Raw genomic sequence first — 22,685 nt, forward strand, 5'->3', positions numbered from 1 at the left:
CCTTTGACATCCACCGGGCGCATGGTGTGACTATTTGAAAGTTGGTCTAAGCTTATGCCTGCCCGGACCACGTCTAACTTTTGGCGCAAGGTAATGTGATGTTGGTGAATTTGATCGAGGTGCATGCAGGCAGCTACGCGAGCTGCGTGGACATGTGTGGTGCAGCAGATGTATTTCTTTTCATCATAAGTCTGTGAATAGCGGACATCGGACCTATAGCGGAATTAGCAAGCATTTAGCAATTCATTAATCCTATTATTATTATTATTATTGTCATTATTATTATTATTATCAATACTAGGTAATATTTTACAGAGAAACAGCAATGATTCAAACAGCAATCAATTCAGTTCTTACCATTATTAATTGAATTAGCACATGATCCACTGTTAGCCTTTCTCATCAATAATGCAGAGAAAAGTATGCTAACTGTATTTAAACAGCGCATAAGTTTTTCTTTTCAATTACGTAATATATTGGTCCATTGAGTCTTCATCAAATCATTACATCACAAACGTACCAAATGTTTACAGCCTGCTGTATCTCTTCTGACTCTCAACAATATCTTAAAAGGTCTTTAAAGAAAAACATGTTGGCATGCGGAGGTCAGGTCAAAAACGTTTGTGCACAAAAAAAGGGCTGTTGGACCATGCTTCTTGACAGATCCTCTACAAATTGATCACGCTTTAAAGCTGGCAACGCAAACCTTCCCCTTATACAATATTTTCTCTACGGATTCATGTCTGGAGACTGAATTGAATGTGCTTCATCCTGACCTGTTTGTTTTGGGTGGGAGTCATGATGAAAGATTCATTGACAACCCATCTTCATTGGGATTTACATGATTTTTCCTTAACAGAGAAAAGGCAACAACAATTCCCACCTTCATGGGTCAAAGAAAGCATTTTCCTCCAAACCCATCAAGACGAGATACCATAGACGAGAGCTTAATTTTCTTTGACCTGATCATCGCGACACTTTCTCTGAGACCTTCTCTAAACGATGCAGGTGTTCATGTGCAACATTTAGATGGGCCTGCACACATGCATGCTTTCAATATACAGGATTATGCTGCAATTCTACTCGCGGTTTTCTTTGTGAATGTCATCCCAACTGCCTTGAGACCATTAGTAAGCTCCTCCTTTATTGAATTTGTATTCTTCCATTTACAACACACAAAAACAATGCAGCAACAAGCCTTTTACTGATGTTTGTAGCCCATTACAGCCTTGTGCAGCTCTACAATCATCGTAGATGTGTTTTGGCAGTGTTTTTGTGTTGCCAATTCAGACTGTGGACACACACACAAACACACATACAGTCTCTCTCTTTCTCGCTCTCTCTATATACATATATAAATACATATACATATATATATATATATATATATATATATATATATATATATACATATATATATATATATATATATATATATATGTATATTTTTTAGATGAGATGAGATTAGTGGTACTTTCCTAAAGTCATAGAACTAATAATCTGTGTGCCTCAGGGATCACCAGATTTATTTGCTGGTTGGTAGGGGATCAAATTCTTATTTTCCCAGCTGTAGCGTTGTCAATAATGCTAAAAAAAAATACTGTGACATTCTAATTATCAACATTGTTCCTTTAGAGCAGCTGCGGCATGAACCTTACATTCGCTGGTGGTATCATGTCTCATGAGTTTGTTATCTTACTCAAGATGGTTTTTTGGTATTATTGACTCACAGAGGTGTATGGGTTTACTGCTTCCACAAAAAGCTGAGACCATTCCTTATGAGATGAATTGCATATTTGTATTTTCTCACTGGAGAGATCCTTAAATTACTCACCAGTAGAAGCAAGCAAACAAACCAATATGAGACCCTGCATAACGTATTTACTCATATTGTTTTATGTCTTTCAAGGGCAATGGAGCAAGACAGCAATGCGCGCTTCAGAATAATCTGTCCAATTCTGTGTCACTGCTGAATTTGATCCCCCAGATGGAAAGCGGCCAGGAATGCGATTCCCAATTTATAGTGCACTTTTGTCAGGATAAAATAGGATTGGATGTACAGCTAAATTAGAAAATGGTGTTCCCTATTCTTTCTGATATCAGGTTAGGAGCAGATATTCTGACAATCCATCAAAAGAACATAATTCCTGCAATGTGTCAGAGACGTGTGTTAAATTGACTTTGTGAAATTGCAGTGGTCACTCCAATATACATTTTCAGTAATTTTGAGTCGTTTTTTAGGTTGTTGTTGTAGTAGCCTCGTGTGTACTTAATATTTTGAGTGATTGTTCTTGATAACAGACTGAAGAACACAAAACTATGCAGGAAAAAGATCAAGGCAAGTCACACCAAAGCAACACATAAAGCGATGTAATGAGGCGCGCTCATTTGCATTAGGTCCAAAACGTCCATGTGGGATTTCGCTTAATGGCTCAAATGTATTCCGCATTAATATTGTTTCTTGCCTCATTAATTATCATTGTCATGGTGGTGAGGAGTACTTTTCAGAAAACACATGAAGTGAAATGTACAATGAAGTCATAATAGTCCTACTTGACAAATGTAAAACCAAGCATATCGCCACCATCCTTTGATGGCAAATGGTTTTAGAGTTAGTAGTATTTCATCAAAACACACCAGAAACTCCTCTTCTCATAAGCAAATAGAAGCTACAACTATTACAACTGCCACCTCCTAAAGTGAAAATACCATTTTTTTGCATACATACAAACATCCATCCATTTATTTTCCATACCGCTTATCCTCACTAGGGTCACGGGCATGCTGGAGCCTGTCCCATTTATCTTCGGGCGAGAGGCGGGGTACACCCTGAACTAGTCGCCAGCCAATCACGGGACACCTATAAACAAACAACCATTCTCACGCACATTCACACCTATGGGCAATTTAGAGTCTCCAGTTAACCTAGCGTGCATGTTTTTGGGATGTGGGAGGAAACCGGAGTGCCCGGAGAAAACCCGCGCAGGCGCGGGGAGAACCTGCAAACTCCACACAGGCGAGGCCGGATTTGAACCCAGGTCCTCAGAATTGTGAGGCGGATGTGCACACCAGTCGCTCATCGTGCCGCCATATATATATATATATATATATATATAAGCAACATCATATCGCCAATGTTATTGAACCATCTTTTGCAAGTCTCTTAATTCTAACATGACATCTTGCCACTTTTTTGTATAATTTCCAGAAAAACCGTATGCTTCTGTACCTTTGACTGTCAGTCATCTGCTCAAAACATTGCATTCATTATTAACAAGTAACAGTGACCGTTTTGTGGTCTCCAAGACAAAGTCAATCTTAAACGGTTTTACTGTATGTGTATTGTGGGACTGTGCATGAAGAAGATGTTTGTAAAATAATATTTTCACTTTTTAACAATACATGCAAGGGAACGGAGATAATGTCATTATGTTAAAAACCTCAAAATCATCATTCTGAAGACTTGATATTGAACAATAATTTGAGATGGAAAACAGAGTTGCAAATATGGCTGACACATCGCTTTCACCCATATGTTTTATTTCAGAATAAAAAAAATCAAGTGTGCCAGCATCACAAGAGTATCACGGTTAATTTGGGTACTTATAAATTTGATAGGAGAACGTATCTGTCATTGTTAGCCAAACTTAGTCGAAATCACTGCTATGGTAAATCTGTTTGCAGGATTCCACTACAATAGTAATGTACAATAGTTGTGACATGCGCGATGAATTCAGTTTAAGTATATGGATTTTGATTGTTCTTTATCTTCATCTGGCTCTCTGCTCTGATAAGATTGTTTATGTTGAGTTTTCTGATGAAATTCAATTCAACTCCAATTGTATCGCAATTGGCAGTCTTTCAGGGAAAAGCTGATGGCATCCAATTTCAACAACTGGCTCGCATTCACAACAGTTGAGAATGATCACACTTCTTGTCAATGTGCCTCTGTTGAGATTTCAGGACTGCGCTCCAAGCATCACGGTCAAACGCTTCCTATGCAAAACTTTGAGGTGCCTTTGGTTTAGACACAACGATGAAAAGTGAGTGACTCTGAAAAAAAGTATATATGAAACATTTTTCATCACGTTTGCAAAGCTAGGAGACAAATAGGCCTTTCAAGGTGAGTGAACATGTCAGACTGATAAAGCTGAAAGTGTTTAGACTGACATGGCAAAGCGCAACAGGGAGGAAGCAAAGCGCATTCAAATGGATATTCTGCTGGATAGCAGCTGGTGTCTGCAGCTGACGCGCTTGTTGTTTTTCGAGCCTTCACTTCACACTCCTCTGCCCGCTCGCGTGCAGTGAAAAGATGTGTGTGCGTGAGGTAGAAATATTGACAAGCTTGTCAACTCGAAGAGGGAATTGAGCAGACTGACGCTGAGGAGATGATATTGTCAGGGTTAGACCGGCTCACTTAGCACACAACTTTACAACCCCCTCAGGGGTGATGCATTTGCATGCCAATGGACGCCGTCTGCTTGAGTAGCCTGGAAACAGTCAAAGTTTCCAAGTAAAATCCGTTTCTGGAGTGGTGTGAGATGAGTCCACATTATGGGCACATCTTCGTCTTGGCCGGGAAGCTTTTCAGGTGCTTTGAATTAATCAGTAGGCCAATTACCTGTGAGCCCCTGCTCTGTTAGAGGAATAATTTTTCATGTGCTCAGAAAGAGTTCTGGCTGGTAACCCAGCCGAGAGTCTCAGATCTTTTAATAAAAATCGACTGGAACATTTTACGCATCCGATTTTTCTCGAATACAACATGAAAAGATTTCACTTTATATCAGTACGGTTATCGTGGATTGAATTGAGAGTGTTCTTTCAGATAGCAGTGAATTCTTTTAGTGGCGCCAGAGTGGTCAGAGCTTCTGTGGAGCCTCATAGCAAGGAGGGGCGAAGCCAGAGAATCCTTAGAGGGGGTGGGTGAGACCCGGGGTAATTTTGGGGTGGCACAACGCTTAACGTGTAGAAAATAGACAAGTATGAAATAAGGAAATAATTAAGGCAGCTATACACTGTAATGCTACTTTGATTAAAATTCAGACAGTAGGGCAGGGACTGGCTGCATTGCGGGCCCTGCGGGTTGGGGGGGGTGGGGCGTCTCGATCTCCTGGGGGTGGAGGGGGGGAGGTTCCGCGTGTGGGGCGGCGGGTTGGGTGGTGGGGAGGGGCATTTGGGTCCCTGCGGCCCCCACCGGGTGGCCAGTTGCCGGGGCGCCTCGGTGGGGCCGGCGGACCGCCCTGGGTCCCTCGGTGTGGGACGGGTCCCGTCCGCTGGGCTGCTCTCGGGTGGACCCCTGGGCCAACAAACCTCAATTATAATAATACCACAGCGGAAGCTTCAAAACTCCACTGTAACACAGTAAAGCTGTTCCGGCATGAAAGGGATACAGATTTTTCCATTCTGCTTGACCTAACAGCCGAACAAGACAACAAAATCAATCAATAAAAGGGTTAAGGTTAGCGTTAGCTTAAATTGTTTTTTATTTGGCAACAGATTCAGTGCGGCCGCCATTCATGTTTACATTAGGCAGCCACATCCGGCATGGGGTGCATTCAAGGACAGTCTGTAAATGGGAGAAAAATTACTAGAAAAACTGTCATTTGTGTAAGAATGTTTTTGTTAAAACACGATCACACTGTCATATTATGGAATTCATTTTGTTTTGTAACATAAGAATAGATCAAATATTTTATTAATGATGATCAATGACCGAGACTGAATTCGACTTTTACCATTATTCCTGCCGTACCATGCGCGGGTGCATTCGGCCACATTCAGCAGCGGTCCGTCACACATGCGACTCACAGCAACGCCACAGTGTGAGTAGCACCACTCCTCTGCCTCCACAAATGATACAATATCCTCCTTTTATCATTTTCAAAAATTGCACATTGAATATTACACTTTTAGGTACATACTTGTGTTACATTTGGAAATGTCATCTGATGCCCTACCTCTACTCTCGGGTGCGAGTGTCCCGAACGGCACAGCGTGTTCTTTTTCTTTTGAATTTACGAACTACCGCCTCGCTTGAACGACTTGAGCGACGACTTGAACGACGACTTGAACGACGGCTTGAACGACGGCGTGAACGACGGCGTGAACAGCTTGCCTTACACTCCGACACTCTGTCTCTCCGGCCAGAGTGGTGAGAGAGGCGCCGGTATTATCAGTGTGTAGCGCTATGAATACCCGAACGGCATATTCCAAAAATGCTCCGAGTTGCTAAACGGTCCAGAGTGCACCAGAATGCTCTCCGAGTGCATTTCGGAACACACCCTAGTTTCCTGCCTCAGCCTGGTACATACCTCAGATTGTGTTTGTGTTTGTGTCAGTCCTGTTTTTGTATAATTCCTGATTAACAAAGACCGCTCAGGCAACAAGTTTTTTCCTCATGTTTTTGAGGCTGTAGGATGAAAGTTACTAGTTTTAATGGGAAGGGTGGCAAAAATAAGAAAATGCCAGTCTAATAGCTTGCAGCAACATGTTCAAAAAAACAAAAAAAAAACAAAAACAAAATTACAACAACTATGAACTAGTTCATTATTGAACTGGACTTTGATGTAGAAAATGAACTTTCCCAACAATGCTGACAGTACATATTTCTACATACATACGGTATTTAGTTTAGCAACACAATAGGTTTCTTTTCCAAAGAAATATCAGGGACACAGACAAACTGCAAAACAGCCTTATAATTGTTATTGGTTCATAAAGAAATGACACATCTTGATAATATAATACAGGATATTGTACCCCAGCAACCTTACCTATCACATTATATTACAACATCTGTTCTGCAGTTATGGTGGTTGATAGAAAAAAGGTTCACAAACTGAATCCAGAGACTTCGCTCGTCTTGACTGACAGATAATCCAGATCCAGATCATCTTCCACGACAATATATATCTATATCTACTGGATATAAAGTCTTTACTGGGGTTGGGCATCGAGAATCGAGAACTGATTGGAACCGGGACTAACGTTCAAATTAAAACATTTTGAATCGTTCAAACTGATTGGAACCGGGACTAACGTTCAAATTAAAACATTTTGGTTCCCAGTTTCGATGCCTAGTCCGCCAACCCCGAAGAAAAAGTGTCGAAAACCAACGAAGAAGAACACACACCATGATGTGCCCGTGCCCAACAGTGGCGGCGAACAAAAGTGTGTCTTAACTTTGTTAAAATTAATGAGCAATCGGCTCAGTGCAACACTTGGAATAAGGTTATATTGTGGGTTAGTTTCACACACATTGCCTTTTATTTCATAGGTTTGATATTGATTCTGGTTATAAAGAACCCCGAGTCAAATGTTCATTTTAGTCAATGTTGCAGGCTGTTAAGAAAATGGATGTTCATAATTTGGACACCCTTTATTTAAACCATGCAAAGTTTTTTGACCCAGCCCCCGAAACGAATCGGAATCGAGAATCGTTTGAAACCGGAATCGAAATAAGGAATCGGAATCGCGACCGGAATCGCTCAAATTCATGCCCAACCCTAGTCTTTACACATCCTGTTCAAATGCCAGGTTTTGTGGTACTCGCTAGCATAAATTGACGTGACATCACACACGGATAAAAATATCTTCTTGGGATTCGAACACTATGAGTAACTAAACTCACACTTTGGCATCTACACACAATAACAAACACATAGGAATCCAGGTAATTCGTAACTGCAAAGTTTGACTGGGCGAACACTTAAAAGCTTCATCGGCAGAAGCTTTGACTTCACTCTAGCTTGGCACAAGGTGCGTTCAAAGACCGTTCACACCATAGGAGATTCCACACTCGGACAGGAAACAATGTGAATGACTACAATACCTAAACAATGTGGACTTCCTAACAGTGTGTGCAGGTGAAATGCTTCCTGGGTGTCTTGCAGCTATTTAGAAATGTTCCGCCCCTCAAAGAAACACAATTCTGGACAAGAAAATGTGCTATAACAACACACTCAATGGGGCTGGCCACCGGGTGGCCGAGTTTCAGTCTAGGTTCGCCGTGGCCACTCCCTGGCTCCGCCCCTGATTACAAGAAGGCTCTATGTTTGAATCTTTTGGCACAGACTATATTGTCAAAAGTAGTTGCTCACCTGCCTTGATTCATATATGATTTTAAGTGATATCTTATTATGATGATATTGGTCTTCCCTTTGTGAGCTGCATTGGTTTCTAGTCTTGTGGGAAGGCTTTGAGCAAGGTTTTGGAGTGAGTTTATGGGAATTTTTGCCCATTCTTCCGGGAGCGTATTTGTGAGGTCACACACTGACGCTGAATGAGAAGGCCTGGCTCACTGTCCACTTGAAACCAACCCAAAGGTGTTCTCGGGTTGAGGACAGGACTCTGTGCAGGCCAGTCAAGTTCATCCATATCAAATTCTCTGATCCATGTCTTTATGGACCTTGCCTCGCAGGAAGGGTGAATCCCCAAAGTGTTTGACTCTCCAAAATCTCTGGGTATGCTGAAGCATTGAGAGTTCCTTTCACTGGGGTTGAGGCCTAATATTTTGGACATTTCCAACTTTGTGGGAACAGTTTGGAGATGCCCCCTTCCTGTTCCAACAAGACTGCGCATCAAGATTCATAAAGACATAGATGAAAGAGTTTGAAATGACTTATGATCATGTGTCATTGAGACAAAAGTATCCATACACACTTGTTTAATTAGTGATCTATCAAGTGTCTCACTTACCCTTGAGTATGAATTATTCATCAATAAATTTTGTTACAATTCTTTCCTATTCGTCGGATCAGTTTGGCAAAGGCCCTTCTGTGTTCCGACAGGACGCTGCCCTAATGAACAAAGCAAGGTCCATCCATTATCAAACAAATGTTCTTGATAAATGGGCAAACACTGACACAAGTGCATTTTTTGTTCTTATGGTATCGTTGCAAGTGAATTAAACCAGATTCAAAACATTGCAATGGATTTTTTCAGAGAATGTCTCTTTAATGCTGTATTCGCTTTTTACTCATGATGATTTACACTTGGTATAATATAGTTTTGATGTGTGAATAATAAAAAGCATCTGCCAAATGAAAATGTGAAAGGTGAAGAAGGGGGGTATTCAAAAGTTGAAGCTTTCACCCCATGTTTGTACCCAGTGTTTTTAACTTGTGGAGTGACCACTAAACTTGTTCATTCATTCATTCAATTATTGGTGGACCAGCCTGGTTAGTTCTCAGTGTTGTTTTCAAGTGAGACTAATGTTACTGTTTAAAGATGCACACAGATGTTGTACAAACTTCAGGATCGGTGCTTATTTCCAATGATGACGCCATAATGCTAATGCGTGTGTCACGGTGAGGATTTTTGAAGGCAAGACAAAAACGTGGAGGACTCAAGTGCAGGGAGGGCGGTCACTGTGGCTAGTTTGCCTTTATACTCCAGCGCAACCCACGCGCAGTTTTGAAAACGCACTGCAGTTCTCTTCCAAGTCGGGGGTGTCGCAGAGGGGCGGCGCGGCCCAAGGCGTCAGTCACGCGATGCAATGCGGCTGTTGTCGGCCGCGGGAGTATAAAGAGGCCTCGCCGCTACCATCCATTAGCAGCACTGTTACTTCTTTCTTAGCCCCCTCACTTTGCTTTGGTGAGGTTGTGTATTTACCACTCCAGCATTGTTTTACAGGCCCAGCAGGTGCAGTCAAGGTTCGGTAGCCCATGCCAGGTACCACATGTTTTCCTGACTTAGGTGCTCCACGCCTGGCTGACCTGCCAGCCGCCTGTGTCAGAGGCGCAGCCTGATCAATTTTCTCTATTCCTCTGCATCTCGACATGTTTCTTTGCAGGCCTACGCTTAAGCATGTGCACTGACATTTAAGTCGATGGGTCAGAGGTGAAGTGAGATTGAGGAGTTGTTGCATAGAGAACAAGACGCGGTAGCTGGATGAAATGCCAGATTGTTGGCATCTTGCCTAGCTGGGCTGCTGGCAAACATTGCCTGCATGCTTGAAGAGAATACACACATGGGGAATACAACTCAATAAAGATACACAGGTGCTGTGGACAGCAGTACTGTAAGGTCTTCTTAGTCATTTTCAAATGATTACAGACTTGATTGAGACTCAGGACAATATGCAGGAGAAGACACGGCATTTGGAAAATGATTTTGTTGTGCATTCTAGGCATTCAGTATCTAATGGTTGATTACAGTGAAGCATACCCAAAATGAATGTGGCAATACAAATAATTCTAAAAAATATCATGATAAAGCAATTATGACAATTTGTCATGATAGGGGCAGCAGTACTTCAGTGTGTGAGGACTTGGGCTTTGGAACTGGAGGTCCCGGTTCACGTTTCCCACGGCAGACAAATGTAAAAATGGCAACTAGCTTTTGGACAGATGCTGGTCTGCTTCCTGACTGCTACTGAGGTGCCCTTGAGCAAGGCACCCCCTCACCCCAGCATTATTTGCTGCATGTGAGTCATCTGGTTCTCTGTGTGTTTCACTGTCAGCTTATCCTTAGCAATATTCATAAAGAATATTTCACTTCAAGGAACTCGAGTGTGTTTAATATTGCATAATGTTCACTCAATATGCAGTTATATATTTAATGCATTCCTTTTTATAGTTTTCGTGTGCTGCACTTGGTTTGAATAAACTTTATTGACACATTGTCACAGCTAACACGGACATCCATCCAGTATGAGTTATTTATCCATTCATCCATTTTCAACACCGCTTATCCTGGTCAGGGTCGCGGGGCGCCGGAGCCTATCCCAGCCGACTTCGGGCGAAAGGCGGCCTACACCCTGAACTGGTCGCCAGTCAGTCGGAGGCCACATAAGTGAATTATTAACACGCTAAATCGATCTTAAACAATTGAATGCGATCAATGTTTGACAGCAACGAGCTACTACTTACCAAAAAGCTGCATAATTGTCAATACGTAGTCATATTTATTTCTCCTCCATCAGTACTGGACTGGCCTGGTCACTTTCTCTTAAGGGCTCTTGGAATTTGTTTGAAGAAATGAGTTTAAAATGTCAATTTTAACTGGGAACTCAACTGAAAAATAGACAGAGCATGTAATGGAAATGCACTGTGTTTACTTAGTGCTTAAATTAATGCAATGTGGAGGGACATTTTGTTCTTTTTATTTTTCAATGCTATTAACAATGATGTGTATAGAAGTACAGGGCAATTTTGTATTTTTTTTTTTTTTTTTTACTAGACTACGTTCACACTTTTTCAATCCAAGTGATTACTGGTTTGTTTGCAGTTTGCGCCACAGGGTTTCATAACAATTTGTTCATCACATGCTGCTAAATGCTTGTATATTTACTTAACTAGGTTTAATTGTCATCATCTAATTACATGATAATTATTTTTGCGTGCTTGTGTTTTCCTCCCGATCAGACCAAAGTACAGAGCACTTTCCATTGAAACCCTCGGAGAACATCTTCCATTGTATGTGCTTGGAATTCTCAATGGGCAAGAAAACAATTATAACCTTAGCCTCTAGCAACCTCTTAATCGACTTATTTTAATTACTCCATCCTCTTGAGTCTGCTAAGAATTTAAACTCCTAAATGTAGCTTTTACATGTTTAATTGCATTCTGTAGAATCATCACTGTTACTCAATAACGAATTTCTGCAGAATCCCTAAAAAGAAAGTACAGATTGGCTACTGTAGAGTTACCAGACGAATATCAGAAATCAAACGGTAAATGTCACAAAAAACTTGAACTCAACAGTCTAAGCTATCTTTCACTACACATCTGTGATATATTAAGCAGTTGTTAAAAAGACTTCTTGATGATAATTGAACAAACCCAACAAAACAGGTGATTTGAGTGCGTATAGTTGTTGCTCAAATGTTTGCACAGTTCATTCAACTGCATTTGTTTATGAAATGCAACCTGCAGTGCATTGTGACAGTCTGCATCCCAATGCTTATTGTTGTAATTTTATGAAAGTAAGACTTTTATGTAAAAGTATGACTTCATGTCATGATGAAAAATTGTCATAAAATTAGAACTTAACTTCATTCTTGTGGTATCTTTTCCATTTGGTCAAAATAGTCTTTTGTATGACAGAAGCAAACACACCAGTATTCATATTGTAATTAATATCATAATTCATTTTATAATTTCTTCTCTAGATCTATGTTCTGTATGGACAATATACAAAAGATCATGGTGAGCAACTGCAGTTAGCAGAAAGTTAAATGCTAAGCTTGATAAAGTCTTGAACACAGAATCGGGGCTTGTGTACTCAGTATACACGCTCAAGATTTGATTTGAGCACCGTCCTTCTTTTGCACTGGTAATTTGACAACATAAACACACTGAAAGATCACCCTGACAAGGATCGGTTGCAAGAAATACGATCCTCGACTGTATATGTGATTTATTCTCAGTCAGGAGAATGATGGAGAGAAATGTATAGTCGATTCTGCCATATTTGTTTTGCACAACCTTCACATTTTAATGCCTTCCTGGGGGAGAAATAATGTCCAGTATGGGACTTTTTTTGTTTTGCTAAAAACAGAGGCATTAGTATTCTTCGGCTGCCTCGCTGTGAGTAAATGAGTCTAGATTACATTTCCCATATACATTACGGGTTTGCTCATGCTGTCTGCCAATGCCGTGTGTAGCGATTTGCAGGGAAACATGCATGTGAACATAGAATAATAGCTCTTTACGCACGTTTAAAATGTCCGTTCGCCGTGACGTGTATCACTTTTGACAAGTATCTTATTCAGGGTGCTTAGGAAACCTTGTGATCAAAATAAATAATAACTTTGACACCTGGAGAAAATCACCAGGTTGCCTGGGTACGCTGATTACATTGATGGGATGTAACATGTAATGACCTCCATTGCTGAACATCTGCAAGCGCCTGTTCATCCCATAGATGCACTTACAGACAGCCCATGCGGAATTATGATATATGAGGCGTCTGTCAAGCCGAGAACGGGGTGAATGTTGGCAATATGCCACCTCACCTCAGCTAAATGTCTCCAAACTTCCCTGAATGTGTTCTCAGTATGTTATCTCAAAAAAAAAAATCTCTCGATATTCAAAAGTATGTACTATTGTATGGGCATCTGACTAAATTTCTATGATCGAATATGGGGTCGAATGAATCAATTGAATTCATTTTACATTTATGTTATGTGAATGATATATTTAAGATTGATTTACATTTCATATGTATGTTTCTCTCATCTTTCATCATCTTACACCTGCTTATCTCGCCCGGCTGTTAAACGCAATACCTTTGTCTGAAGAGTATTTTCACACAAAAAAGGCTGACATAATCCTGCATCTAATTGTCTGATTTTTGGGAAGCCGCTTTGTAAAAAGCCTCCACAGCTATGGCAATATCCTGCCTTGGCTGGCGTCTGTGCAAAATACTAATGCTGCCTGCTTATTGACCACTCTCTTCTCTATTGTGGGGTCTCTGTGTAAAAGATGCTGCTCAAAACTCTTATCAACTAAGGTCAGTCCTTTGTTGTGAATGAGACTATTTCTGTTGGTCAACGTTGGGGATGTGTTGATGAAATTGGTACTTTGGAAGATAACGGAATGGCAGCCAGTATTGCATTTGGATGTCTTGAGACACATTTCATGAAGAAGTTACAGTTCACAATTTAGTACAGTAAACCATTACCTGGCTTCTGTTCCCGTTAAGGGGTTCGTAGATGGTATGGCTTTAGCTGGATCAAAAACATGAATAATGTGACATCATACACTGTAATTCAGCAAACAATATGACAGCATATTAAACAAAGGACAGTAGAGGACAGCCAGGATTTTGTGTTCTTTCTTCTTGCCATGTGACTGTTTGTTACAAAAAAAAGATAAGAAATACAAACGGGCATGTTTTGGCTTTTTCACATTCCATTCCATTCCTGTTGTTTCACTGCAGCTCTCCTCTTGCCTTAGCTAATTGAAGGATGGTAAAAAGTGGTCAAATGCAGATCAGTTACAGAATTTTGGTAGGTGCCGTTAAAAAGTTTCAAATGTAAATGGGAAAAGTTATGAAATCTATTCTTCTTTCCATTAAGGTTATTATATATTAGTCATTCACAAGTGTAGAACTTATCTGCGGCATGGCTGCCAAATTTGGCACCATTTGAAAAGTACCCACCAAAGATGGAATTTAAATTGCACAAAGACACCAAAAGGTAGCCTGTTGTCAATATAAAAATAGCTTGTGGTTATTCATCTCTTGACCCGCATCCTCTAATAACGAATGTTGCTCACTATGTGGGATGCTCTTATCAGAGGCCCCACATAATTAATTCACATATCTCAAGCTGTCTTTCATAAAGCTTAAGATACTGCGAAGCTTCTCTTGCTGCAGCAGCAGGAAGTGCTGCCGACAGTGAGACAACCCTCAGGAGAGTGCACTGACATCCCTCCAATCCACTTACAAAAGTACACAGTGAGACCCATCTTATTAGCATAAACAGAACCTCTGACAGTAATTCCCCTGAGACCGAGAGGGTGTGCTCCTCACTATAACTGTGCTCACTGGAAACTTCTGCTATTTGGTCGTTTAAAGTATGAAATGATTTTTTTTCAGATGTCACTTCTCCATACTTTTGTTTTGCAGACTTTTGTGGTTGGCCGACAGGAAGGACACCGTGAGGGCTGTGTGCCCGGTTTCCAGGTCAAACAATACCAGGTGGCATACAGGACAACTTTCGAGAAAGGCCTGCCACTTCTACAAGGTCAGAGAAATGAACACTCTTACAGTACTGCATTGTAAAATGTCTGCATAGTGGAGTTCAAACTTTGGGACTAAGATTCGAAGAGAATCGAATTGAGGGGGTTAATCCACAGACCTCAAATGGGATTATAAAGACATTTGCACCGACCTAGTACTATGCGAACCATAACTTTATAGCAATTACCCATTTAGAGGTCTAATGAGGGTAATATGAAAAGGACACAATCTGTGGCTGCATATACTGTATCATCACTTTAATAGCAAATGTTTCTTACAATGCAATGATTCGGGATGTAAAAGAACGTGGACTGTGATGAATGATGTCCATATGCATTCAGTAACTGTTACTGCATGGATATATGTATGTATGGACATGATTCATCACAACCATCGCCGTTACTGAGTAATCAATTCACGCAATGGCCTGTACAGAGAGAGAGACGTGTACGATTACTGGTGTGTATGACTGTCAGAGCAAACTGTTAGACTTGCTCAGAGATGCAAAGTCAATGGAGATCAGCCGTAGGCTTCGTTGGCTGCCGGTCTTGTAACGTAGCAGAGTTATCCACTGCTATACCAAGGTTTTAGGGGGTTCGTTGGTCTGTTCAAGAATAAATATATGGATACAGAATGCGCATGAAGTTAAGATCAGTGAATAAGATTAGGATTTACTGATCACGCTATGATTACTAATATAGTGGTTAGGGTTGGGAATCGAGAACCGATTGGAACCGGGACTAACGTTCCGGTTCGTTCAAATTAAAAAAATGTGGTTCCCAGTTTCGGTGCCTAGCCTAGAAGCGGCGAAAACCAACGAAGGAGAATACGCACAAAGCCGTGCTTGTGCCCAACGGCAGCGGTGAACAAAAGTGTTAACGATGTTAAAATAAATGATCAGTCACCTCAGTGCAACACTTGGATTAAGATTATATTGTGCAAAGGAGGCTTTCACGATGTGTAGAACTCTGACGCGTTCCCTCCCGCTCCGAGCCTCAGCCTACAGTCCGCGGAACTTCAGTCAATTGGGCGAGTGAAACAATCAAACACGTCTATGCCAACATTGATGCAGCTAACAAGTTAAACGCCGGGTTGCACTCTTGCGCTGATGTTTTTTTGCGTTTAGTCTTCAAACCAACGTAAGAGCTGATGAGAGACACAAAAATAAAATATTCATTACTTTACCATACTGGAAAGAAAGTAGAAACATTCACATTACAAGCTTAACATTGAACTAAAACTTCACCAAAGGTCAAACTAGCAACGTTACATCACAATGAATTGGGACAACATTCGCTAAAACGTCTCACAGTACCACAAACACTAACCTTGTGTCTCATCGGTGGGTAGGTAAAGGAATTAACGTTTTGTTGCGTTTGGTTCCATTACTTTCGTTTTCAAAATACACCGGTGTCATGTGAAGTTACTTTTCATGCCGAAATGCCAAGTTCTGGTGCGTATCCTTCAAAATAAAAGGCTACATGGTTAAAACAGGAAGTCAAGTGAAAACTTGCACATATAAATAATTTGAAGTGATACAAAAGTCACAAATAACTATTTGAACAATGCTGCATCTAACATTTAGCTGAAACAATAATTAATGAGTTTTAAGTCAATTGGCCTCGTGAGGATAAGCGGTAAAGAAAATGGATGGATGGATGGTTGACTTCCACACACATTGCCTTTTAGTTCATAGGTTTGATATTAATATCAAAATGCTCATGAGTAAAATGAGTAAAATGCTCATTTTAGTTTATGCAGCAGGCTGCTAATAAAATGGATAATTTAGACACCCTTTATTTAAACCATGCAAACTTTTTTGACCCAGCCCCCTAAAAGAATCGAAATCGAGAATCGTTCGGAACCGGACTCGAAATGACGAACCGGAATCGGGACCGGAATCGCTCAAATTCCATTCTCAACAACGCTTACCCTGGTTAGGGTCGCGGGGCGCTGGAGCCTATCCCAGCTGACTTCGGGCGAAAGGTGGACTACACCCTGAACTGGCACATATAGACACAGACAACCATTCGCACTCACATTCACACTGTCACTGAGTGGGAACTGAACACACGCTGCCCGCTCCAAAGTCAGGTGAGTGTACCACTGCACCATCAGTGACTCACTCAAATTAAAATGATGCCCAACCCTTATAGTGGTACATGCTGCGGCATTTTATGCAGGTCGATTCCTGGCCGGTGCCCCAATACCCAGCCTCTGCCAAACCCAAGCGAATAAACAATAGGTGGGTTGTGTCAGCAAGGGCATCCAACTTAATCTCCTAAAATCATGTTAAGAAGGATGAAAACATGAAAAAAAAGTTTGCTCAATTGAGAGTCATGACTTGCCAAGGAGGCGGCACGGGGTCCGACTGGTTAGCAGTCTATCTGCCTCACAGTTGGTTCAAATCCCGGCCTACCTGTGTGGACTTTGCATCTTCTACCCGTGCCTGCGTGGGTTTTCTCCGGGTACTCCGGTTTCCTCCCACATCCCAAAAACATGCGTAAAATACATAAAAATAAAACAAATATTTACTGTAAAGTGAACATATTTACTTTTCAGCTTTCCTCGGATTTGTTTATTTGGTGCCTATTCTGAAAGGAGTAATAATCTTTCAATAGTTGCAGAAGAGCTTTTTTTTTTCAATCACTGTACTCAAACTACTTCTCAGGTCAACCCCTAATTGCAAATTGCAAATATACTGTATACACATATTCATCTGCTCGATAACGGTTGTCTCCTGGGAGTTCGTGACATATGGAGGCCACCATGTCTGTCTACAAGGTGCAATCAGCAGCAGTTTTAAACCCACTACACACTAAGCGACGCGGCCAAACGCGAGGTTCGGCAACTAATTTTCACGAGTGGCCGACGGTCAGCCACCTGCCTGTTTTGCAACGATTCAGATATTCAATTGCCGTCGCTCGCCGTTACAACGTGGCAAACGTAATCCGCGGGTTTTACAACGTACTTAACTATTTTTATAATTTCATATGTATCTATGAAATAGATGAAATAGTGAAGCGTCCAGTCTCTATCGCCAAAATGCATGCAAGCGATGTACAAAGCGCGCTGGGCACAGTAAGTAAATGAGGGAGGCAGCCTCTCAAAATATCCATACTTTCTCCTTTATTCTCCCTGACTTCCTCTCTTTGTGGCAACCCACTGCTTCCTTGACAATAGTGCCATGTTTGTTTTGGTTCAATAATAGTGATAGAGTACAATATACTGTACATGTGGACCCTCAAAACCCGATACAGGGTTACAGTTTTCCATTAGAAAGTGTCGGTGTGTGCAGGGCTCAATCGCTCAATGTTTGGGCGTGAGTCAACAGCTGTCCTTTTTCCGCGATGGTCCGCTCCAGTCAGGTTCGGCCAACTTGCACGGCCTTTGGAAAGCTTTTATGTCATGTTATTTCTGTTAAATCAGTGATGGATAATTATGTTATGTTATTTTGCAAGGCAATGTTTTCTATTGGGGAACAAGTTTTCTTGTGGCCAAACCTCCTTGTGTATGCCTCTTTAGTGTGTGACTCCAGCAGAACATTAATTCCTATACTTGAGCACAAATGTTTCGAAATGCACAGGATGTTTTCTACTTCTATGCCATTACTTATCATATGAATCCTGAATGGCCTCGGGTATTTACAAACAGTTGTTTTTATTTAAGTATTTCGACCTACACAGCAATAAGCAATTCTTTCAACGCTAATCTTTTCCCCCCACCGTTTTTAAACTTTATTTTGTTTGATTTTGCTCATTCTGTGAAGCGTTTTGTCATCTGGAGGCTCAGTGGAGCGTATAGTGGGAGACAGAGCTCAGTTCTGCTTCAGTGCTCTGCTGTGGGACGACAGAGTGGTTCCATTACCTGGAATATGTTTCTGTCAGCAGAAACGCCTCCCACTGTGGAGGTCCCTTTGCTCACAAGCTGTGGACAGAACCATGCATATGCCAGCACATGCGTGAACATGCTTATTGCACATACATCCACGCTACAAGTTTTAGCGACTGCACTGTGCTGTAACAGTAACTCAAATTTTTTATTCCGTTTAGTATTGTTAACTCACGCCATGTAAGCACAAAAAACAATAAAAACGAGCACAACACAAATTACCACTCAACGGGGAAGTCACCATCTTCTACCCCCCCAAAGCATACTACTTCTTCTCTCGCTCTCGTACAGTGCAGACGCTTTTTGCCCGCTATGCTTGCTTCGCTTCTGTTTACATTTTTTTCTTGCTGATGAGCTTGTTTTTTTTCTTAAAAAAAAAAAATTTGAAGCAGCGACTCCTGGATGTTTTTAAACCTGTGGAACTGTACTTTTTTATTTTATTTTATTATTATAATTTTTTTGTGTGTGTGTTGATACAGTCAGTTGTTGCTATATTCCAATATGTTCTGATACCCTCTCACCATTACGTGAGCGTGGCCTGCTAATTAGCACAAGCCTGCTATTAGCAACAAGACCAGCGATCTTTTCCACTGAGGACTATCACGGACTGCTGCAGAGGATGTCAATCCTGGAAATGAAAATCCACCGTCTTGAAGTGTATGTGGATGTAAATGCACAGTCGGGGAATGAAACTACTCTACCAATGTTTCAAAATGGTGATCCGAAGTGTGCTAACAGACAGCCTCTTATCTCAACAAAGAGGACTGATGTGGACTGTGGAAACAGTAATGGACCATCCAGCAGTTCTCCCTGGAATATACTGGGAGCAAAGTCCAAAGATATGGGACAACATCTAAAAGGGAGGACAAAACACCAGCAGATTACCGAGGAATCCGGCTTGCCTGCGTTGCGGGCTGCTACAACGCCGAGTGAGCGGCCGTGGACGGTCGTTACAGCAAAGGGCAAGAAGAAAGGACGCGAGTCAATGCAAAACATTGACGTCAGACTCACAAATAGATTTGAGCCACTTTTACAAGACCCTGGCCAAGAATGCTCATTCCCCACCACCCCTGAAAGGTATGAAACTAAGTCATACAAGAAAAACATGGCACCCCAAAGATTAATAGTTGGTGATGGAGCTGTCAAGGATGTGAAACGTTTTTGCAGTGAGAGGAACACCAAAGTACTGTGTCTTACCAATGACATGGTGTCTGATATCTCTAAAAAATCCTGGAGATCACTAATCAACACCCAACTGTGAAATATGTCATTATACACACAGGGGCCCTGGATGTTCTCAAGCAGCAATCAGAGGTACTGAAGCAAGATTTCATTTATCTCCTAACAAAAGTGCAATGTTTGGATGCTGAGGTTTTTATTAGTGGACCTGTCCCATTTCTACGATTTGGAGATGAACGTTTCTCTAGGGTCAGTCAAATTAAATAAGTGGCTCAAAGAAGTGTGTACTCCACTATCCGTGAGTTTCATTGACAATTTCTGCATTTTTTGGGAGCGCAGACGTCTTTACAAGGCAGACGGTTTCTGTCCAAATAGACAAGGGGTTAAGTTATTGGCTGCCAGCATTTTTTACCATGTACGTCATTCAGCGACCCAAAACGAAAACACTGGCCTTGGTGAAGGACAAAACCTAGAACACCATGGAGGAGCACAATGATGGTAAAGACCTCTAAATCAAAGTGTAGGAAAGCAGAACATAAGTGGAGAAAAACTAAACTCCAAATTGACTATGACCGCTACAGACAAAGACAAAGACACTCTGTTTGCTGTGGTTGACAAGCTCTCATACTCCCCACCCCCCCCTCCGAATCAGATAGCTCCAGAACTCCTAACAGCAGATAAATGCCATGAATTTGCTTAGTTTAGTGAAAAATCCAATCCATCAGGTTAAATATTAGCACAAATCAGCAAAATTATAAAATGATACTATGTCTGAAGCAACCTAGGAAAAACTCTATTACCATATCAGAATTTCATACAGTTGACCAAAAAACTGTAGAGAAAACGGTTCAGCATCTGAAACCATCAACAAGCTGTCTTGACTCAATGCCATCTGACTTTTTCAAAGCTATTGCGAAGTCTGTGCTCGCTGATTTGCAGCAAATAATCAATTGCTCACTTCAGCCGAGTTTCCTAAAGCTCTGAAAATAGCTGCCATTAAGCTTCTGCTAAAAAATAGAGCGCTGGACACTTCCATGTTAGCAAGCTATAGACCAATCTCAAATCTCCCTTTTATAGCCAAGATTGTTGAGAAAGTTATTTTTTACCAACTCAGACATTTCTTGAAGTTAAATTGACTTTTTGACAAATTTCAATCAGGGTTCCAAACTCATCACAGTACAGAATATGCCCTTATCAAAGTGCTAAATGATATAAGGATGAATACTGACTCGGGAAAGGTGTCAATTCTGGAACATTCCTTAAATGGTTCAGATCCTACCTGGAGGAAAGGAGATATTTTGTAACCATTGGAAGTGCTCAATCTCACCGAATGGCAATGACGCTTTTATCTCAAGTAGACTTGACTCTTGTAATGGTCTTCTGACTGGACTCCTTAAAAAGAGCAGGTCCTGAATACATGAATGAAATGCTAATGTGATATAAACCCAGTAGGGCTCTGAGATCGACAGACTCAGGTCAAATGGTGGAGCACAGAGTCCAAAGCAAACATGGTGAAGCAGCATTTAGCTATTATGCTGCACACAAATGGAATAAGTTGCCAACAGAAGTCACGTCAGCCCCAAGTGTGCATGTTTTTAAGTCCAGTTTAAAAACTCTTCTTTTTTCCCATGCTTTCTAGAGCATTTCCACTTTTAAATGATATTCCTTGCGCTGTACGCTGTTTTAATTGTATTTTTCTTTTCTTTTTTTTATTTTTGTTTTAAATGTTTATAAGCTGTTTTTTTTCTTTGTTTTTAAATGCTTTTAATCATGTATATAAATAAATTTGCTTTGCTTTGCTACAAATCTAAAACAAAACCTCTACCCAATGTACCCCTCAAAGTATATTCACCTGTATTCATCCTACAGCACAAGTAACATTCTTTGCAACATGCATACACAGGAGAAAACAAACTAAAAATGATATATATATATATATATATACACACACACACACACACACAAAAAGCACTGTCGTAGAATTAAGACACAGCAACGCCGGCACCCCTTCACTCTCTGGAGAAGTGCCCCTATTTTAGGCAAAGATTTTCGTCAGAGTTGCCCCTTATTAAAGAGTAAAGAAGCAAAGGTTAGTATTAACAAAACATAAAATTGACACAAGAGGGCATTGGAACTCCATACAATATTGGCGTTTGCCCAACAAACCCCAGGGCAACAAGTAGAGACGATTGCTGCTGCTATAGAAAAAACTGTGAGTTTGTCGCCCCAACTTTTAATATCTCACCAAGCCCCCACTATCGATAATAGTTTAAGTTAGCCATGAGAAATTGTTAAAAGTCGACACCCCCAATGATTGTAGATATGCTGAACATGCAACTGTGTGAGAAAACCGATGGCACAAATAATAATAATAATCACTTTATGAAAAGGGCTTCCGAGAACGCATTTGTATCATTTTATGTTCCCAAAAAAAATAATGGTGAGTGCGTGATTCATTATAAATGCCAGAGGCTGCAGCCAGGCCTGGTAACACATGCAGATTTAGGTCAATTCAGCTCAGCACTTTGCCACCTACCATAGACCGCCTTATATACTTACTATTGAAAGGTGGAATACCTGTTGTCGCAGACCCAAGTTCAAGGACATGCGTCTTAGCTAATGGTCATGTATGATGATACAATGTGTGGAAACATTCACTCTTATTCAATCACTTGCACTCCTCATCAGTGTTTTTTTTTTTCATTTGTCTAATCGACAAAAAAGGTGTTTCTCTGTTTTCGCTGCCGTCCGCTCTGCACTGTACCTTTCTTCTTTCCTCAAAAGGCCTATGGTCGCATTAAAAATTCATGCAAGTGCAAATCGAAAAATACTGTATAAGCAAATGGAAAGGGCCAGGTCACAAAGACCAATACAGAAAATGTCTCGCCTCAGAGGGGAATTTCAAACTATAAATGAACCCAATGTGT

General features: G+C 41.0%; 1 protein-coding gene and 1 long non-coding RNA gene across 3 annotated transcripts in view; one reads left to right on the forward strand and one right to left on the reverse strand.

Moving 5' to 3' along the window:
* Nucleotides 1-22,685, forward strand: part of cdh13 (cadherin 13, H-cadherin (heart)) — a 265,858-nt gene that overhangs the window by 61,159 nt on the left and 182,014 nt on the right. The window contains exon 2 of the mRNA XM_061775059.1: nt 14,575-14,692. Coding sequence (XP_061631043.1) covers nt 14,575-14,692 — 118 coding nt within the window. The remainder of the gene's footprint in view (nt 1-14,574; nt 14,693-22,685) is intronic.
* On the reverse strand, nt 3,495-6,295 carry LOC133478689 (uncharacterized). 2 transcript variants are annotated; one of them, XR_009788737.1, is made up of 2 exons: nt 5,736-6,295; nt 3,495-5,296 (listed from the first exon to the last, which is right to left on the reverse strand). It is a non-coding gene; the product is annotated as an uncharacterized LOC133478689 (long non-coding RNA). The 2 variants fall into 2 exon arrangements; XR_009788738.1 differs by having other exon boundaries at nt 3,495-5,566.

Source organism: Phyllopteryx taeniolatus, chromosome 5, assembly GCF_024500385.1.
Source record: "Phyllopteryx taeniolatus isolate TA_2022b chromosome 5, UOR_Ptae_1.2, whole genome shotgun sequence".
NCBI lineage: Eukaryota > Metazoa > Chordata > Actinopteri > Syngnathiformes > Syngnathidae > Phyllopteryx > Phyllopteryx taeniolatus.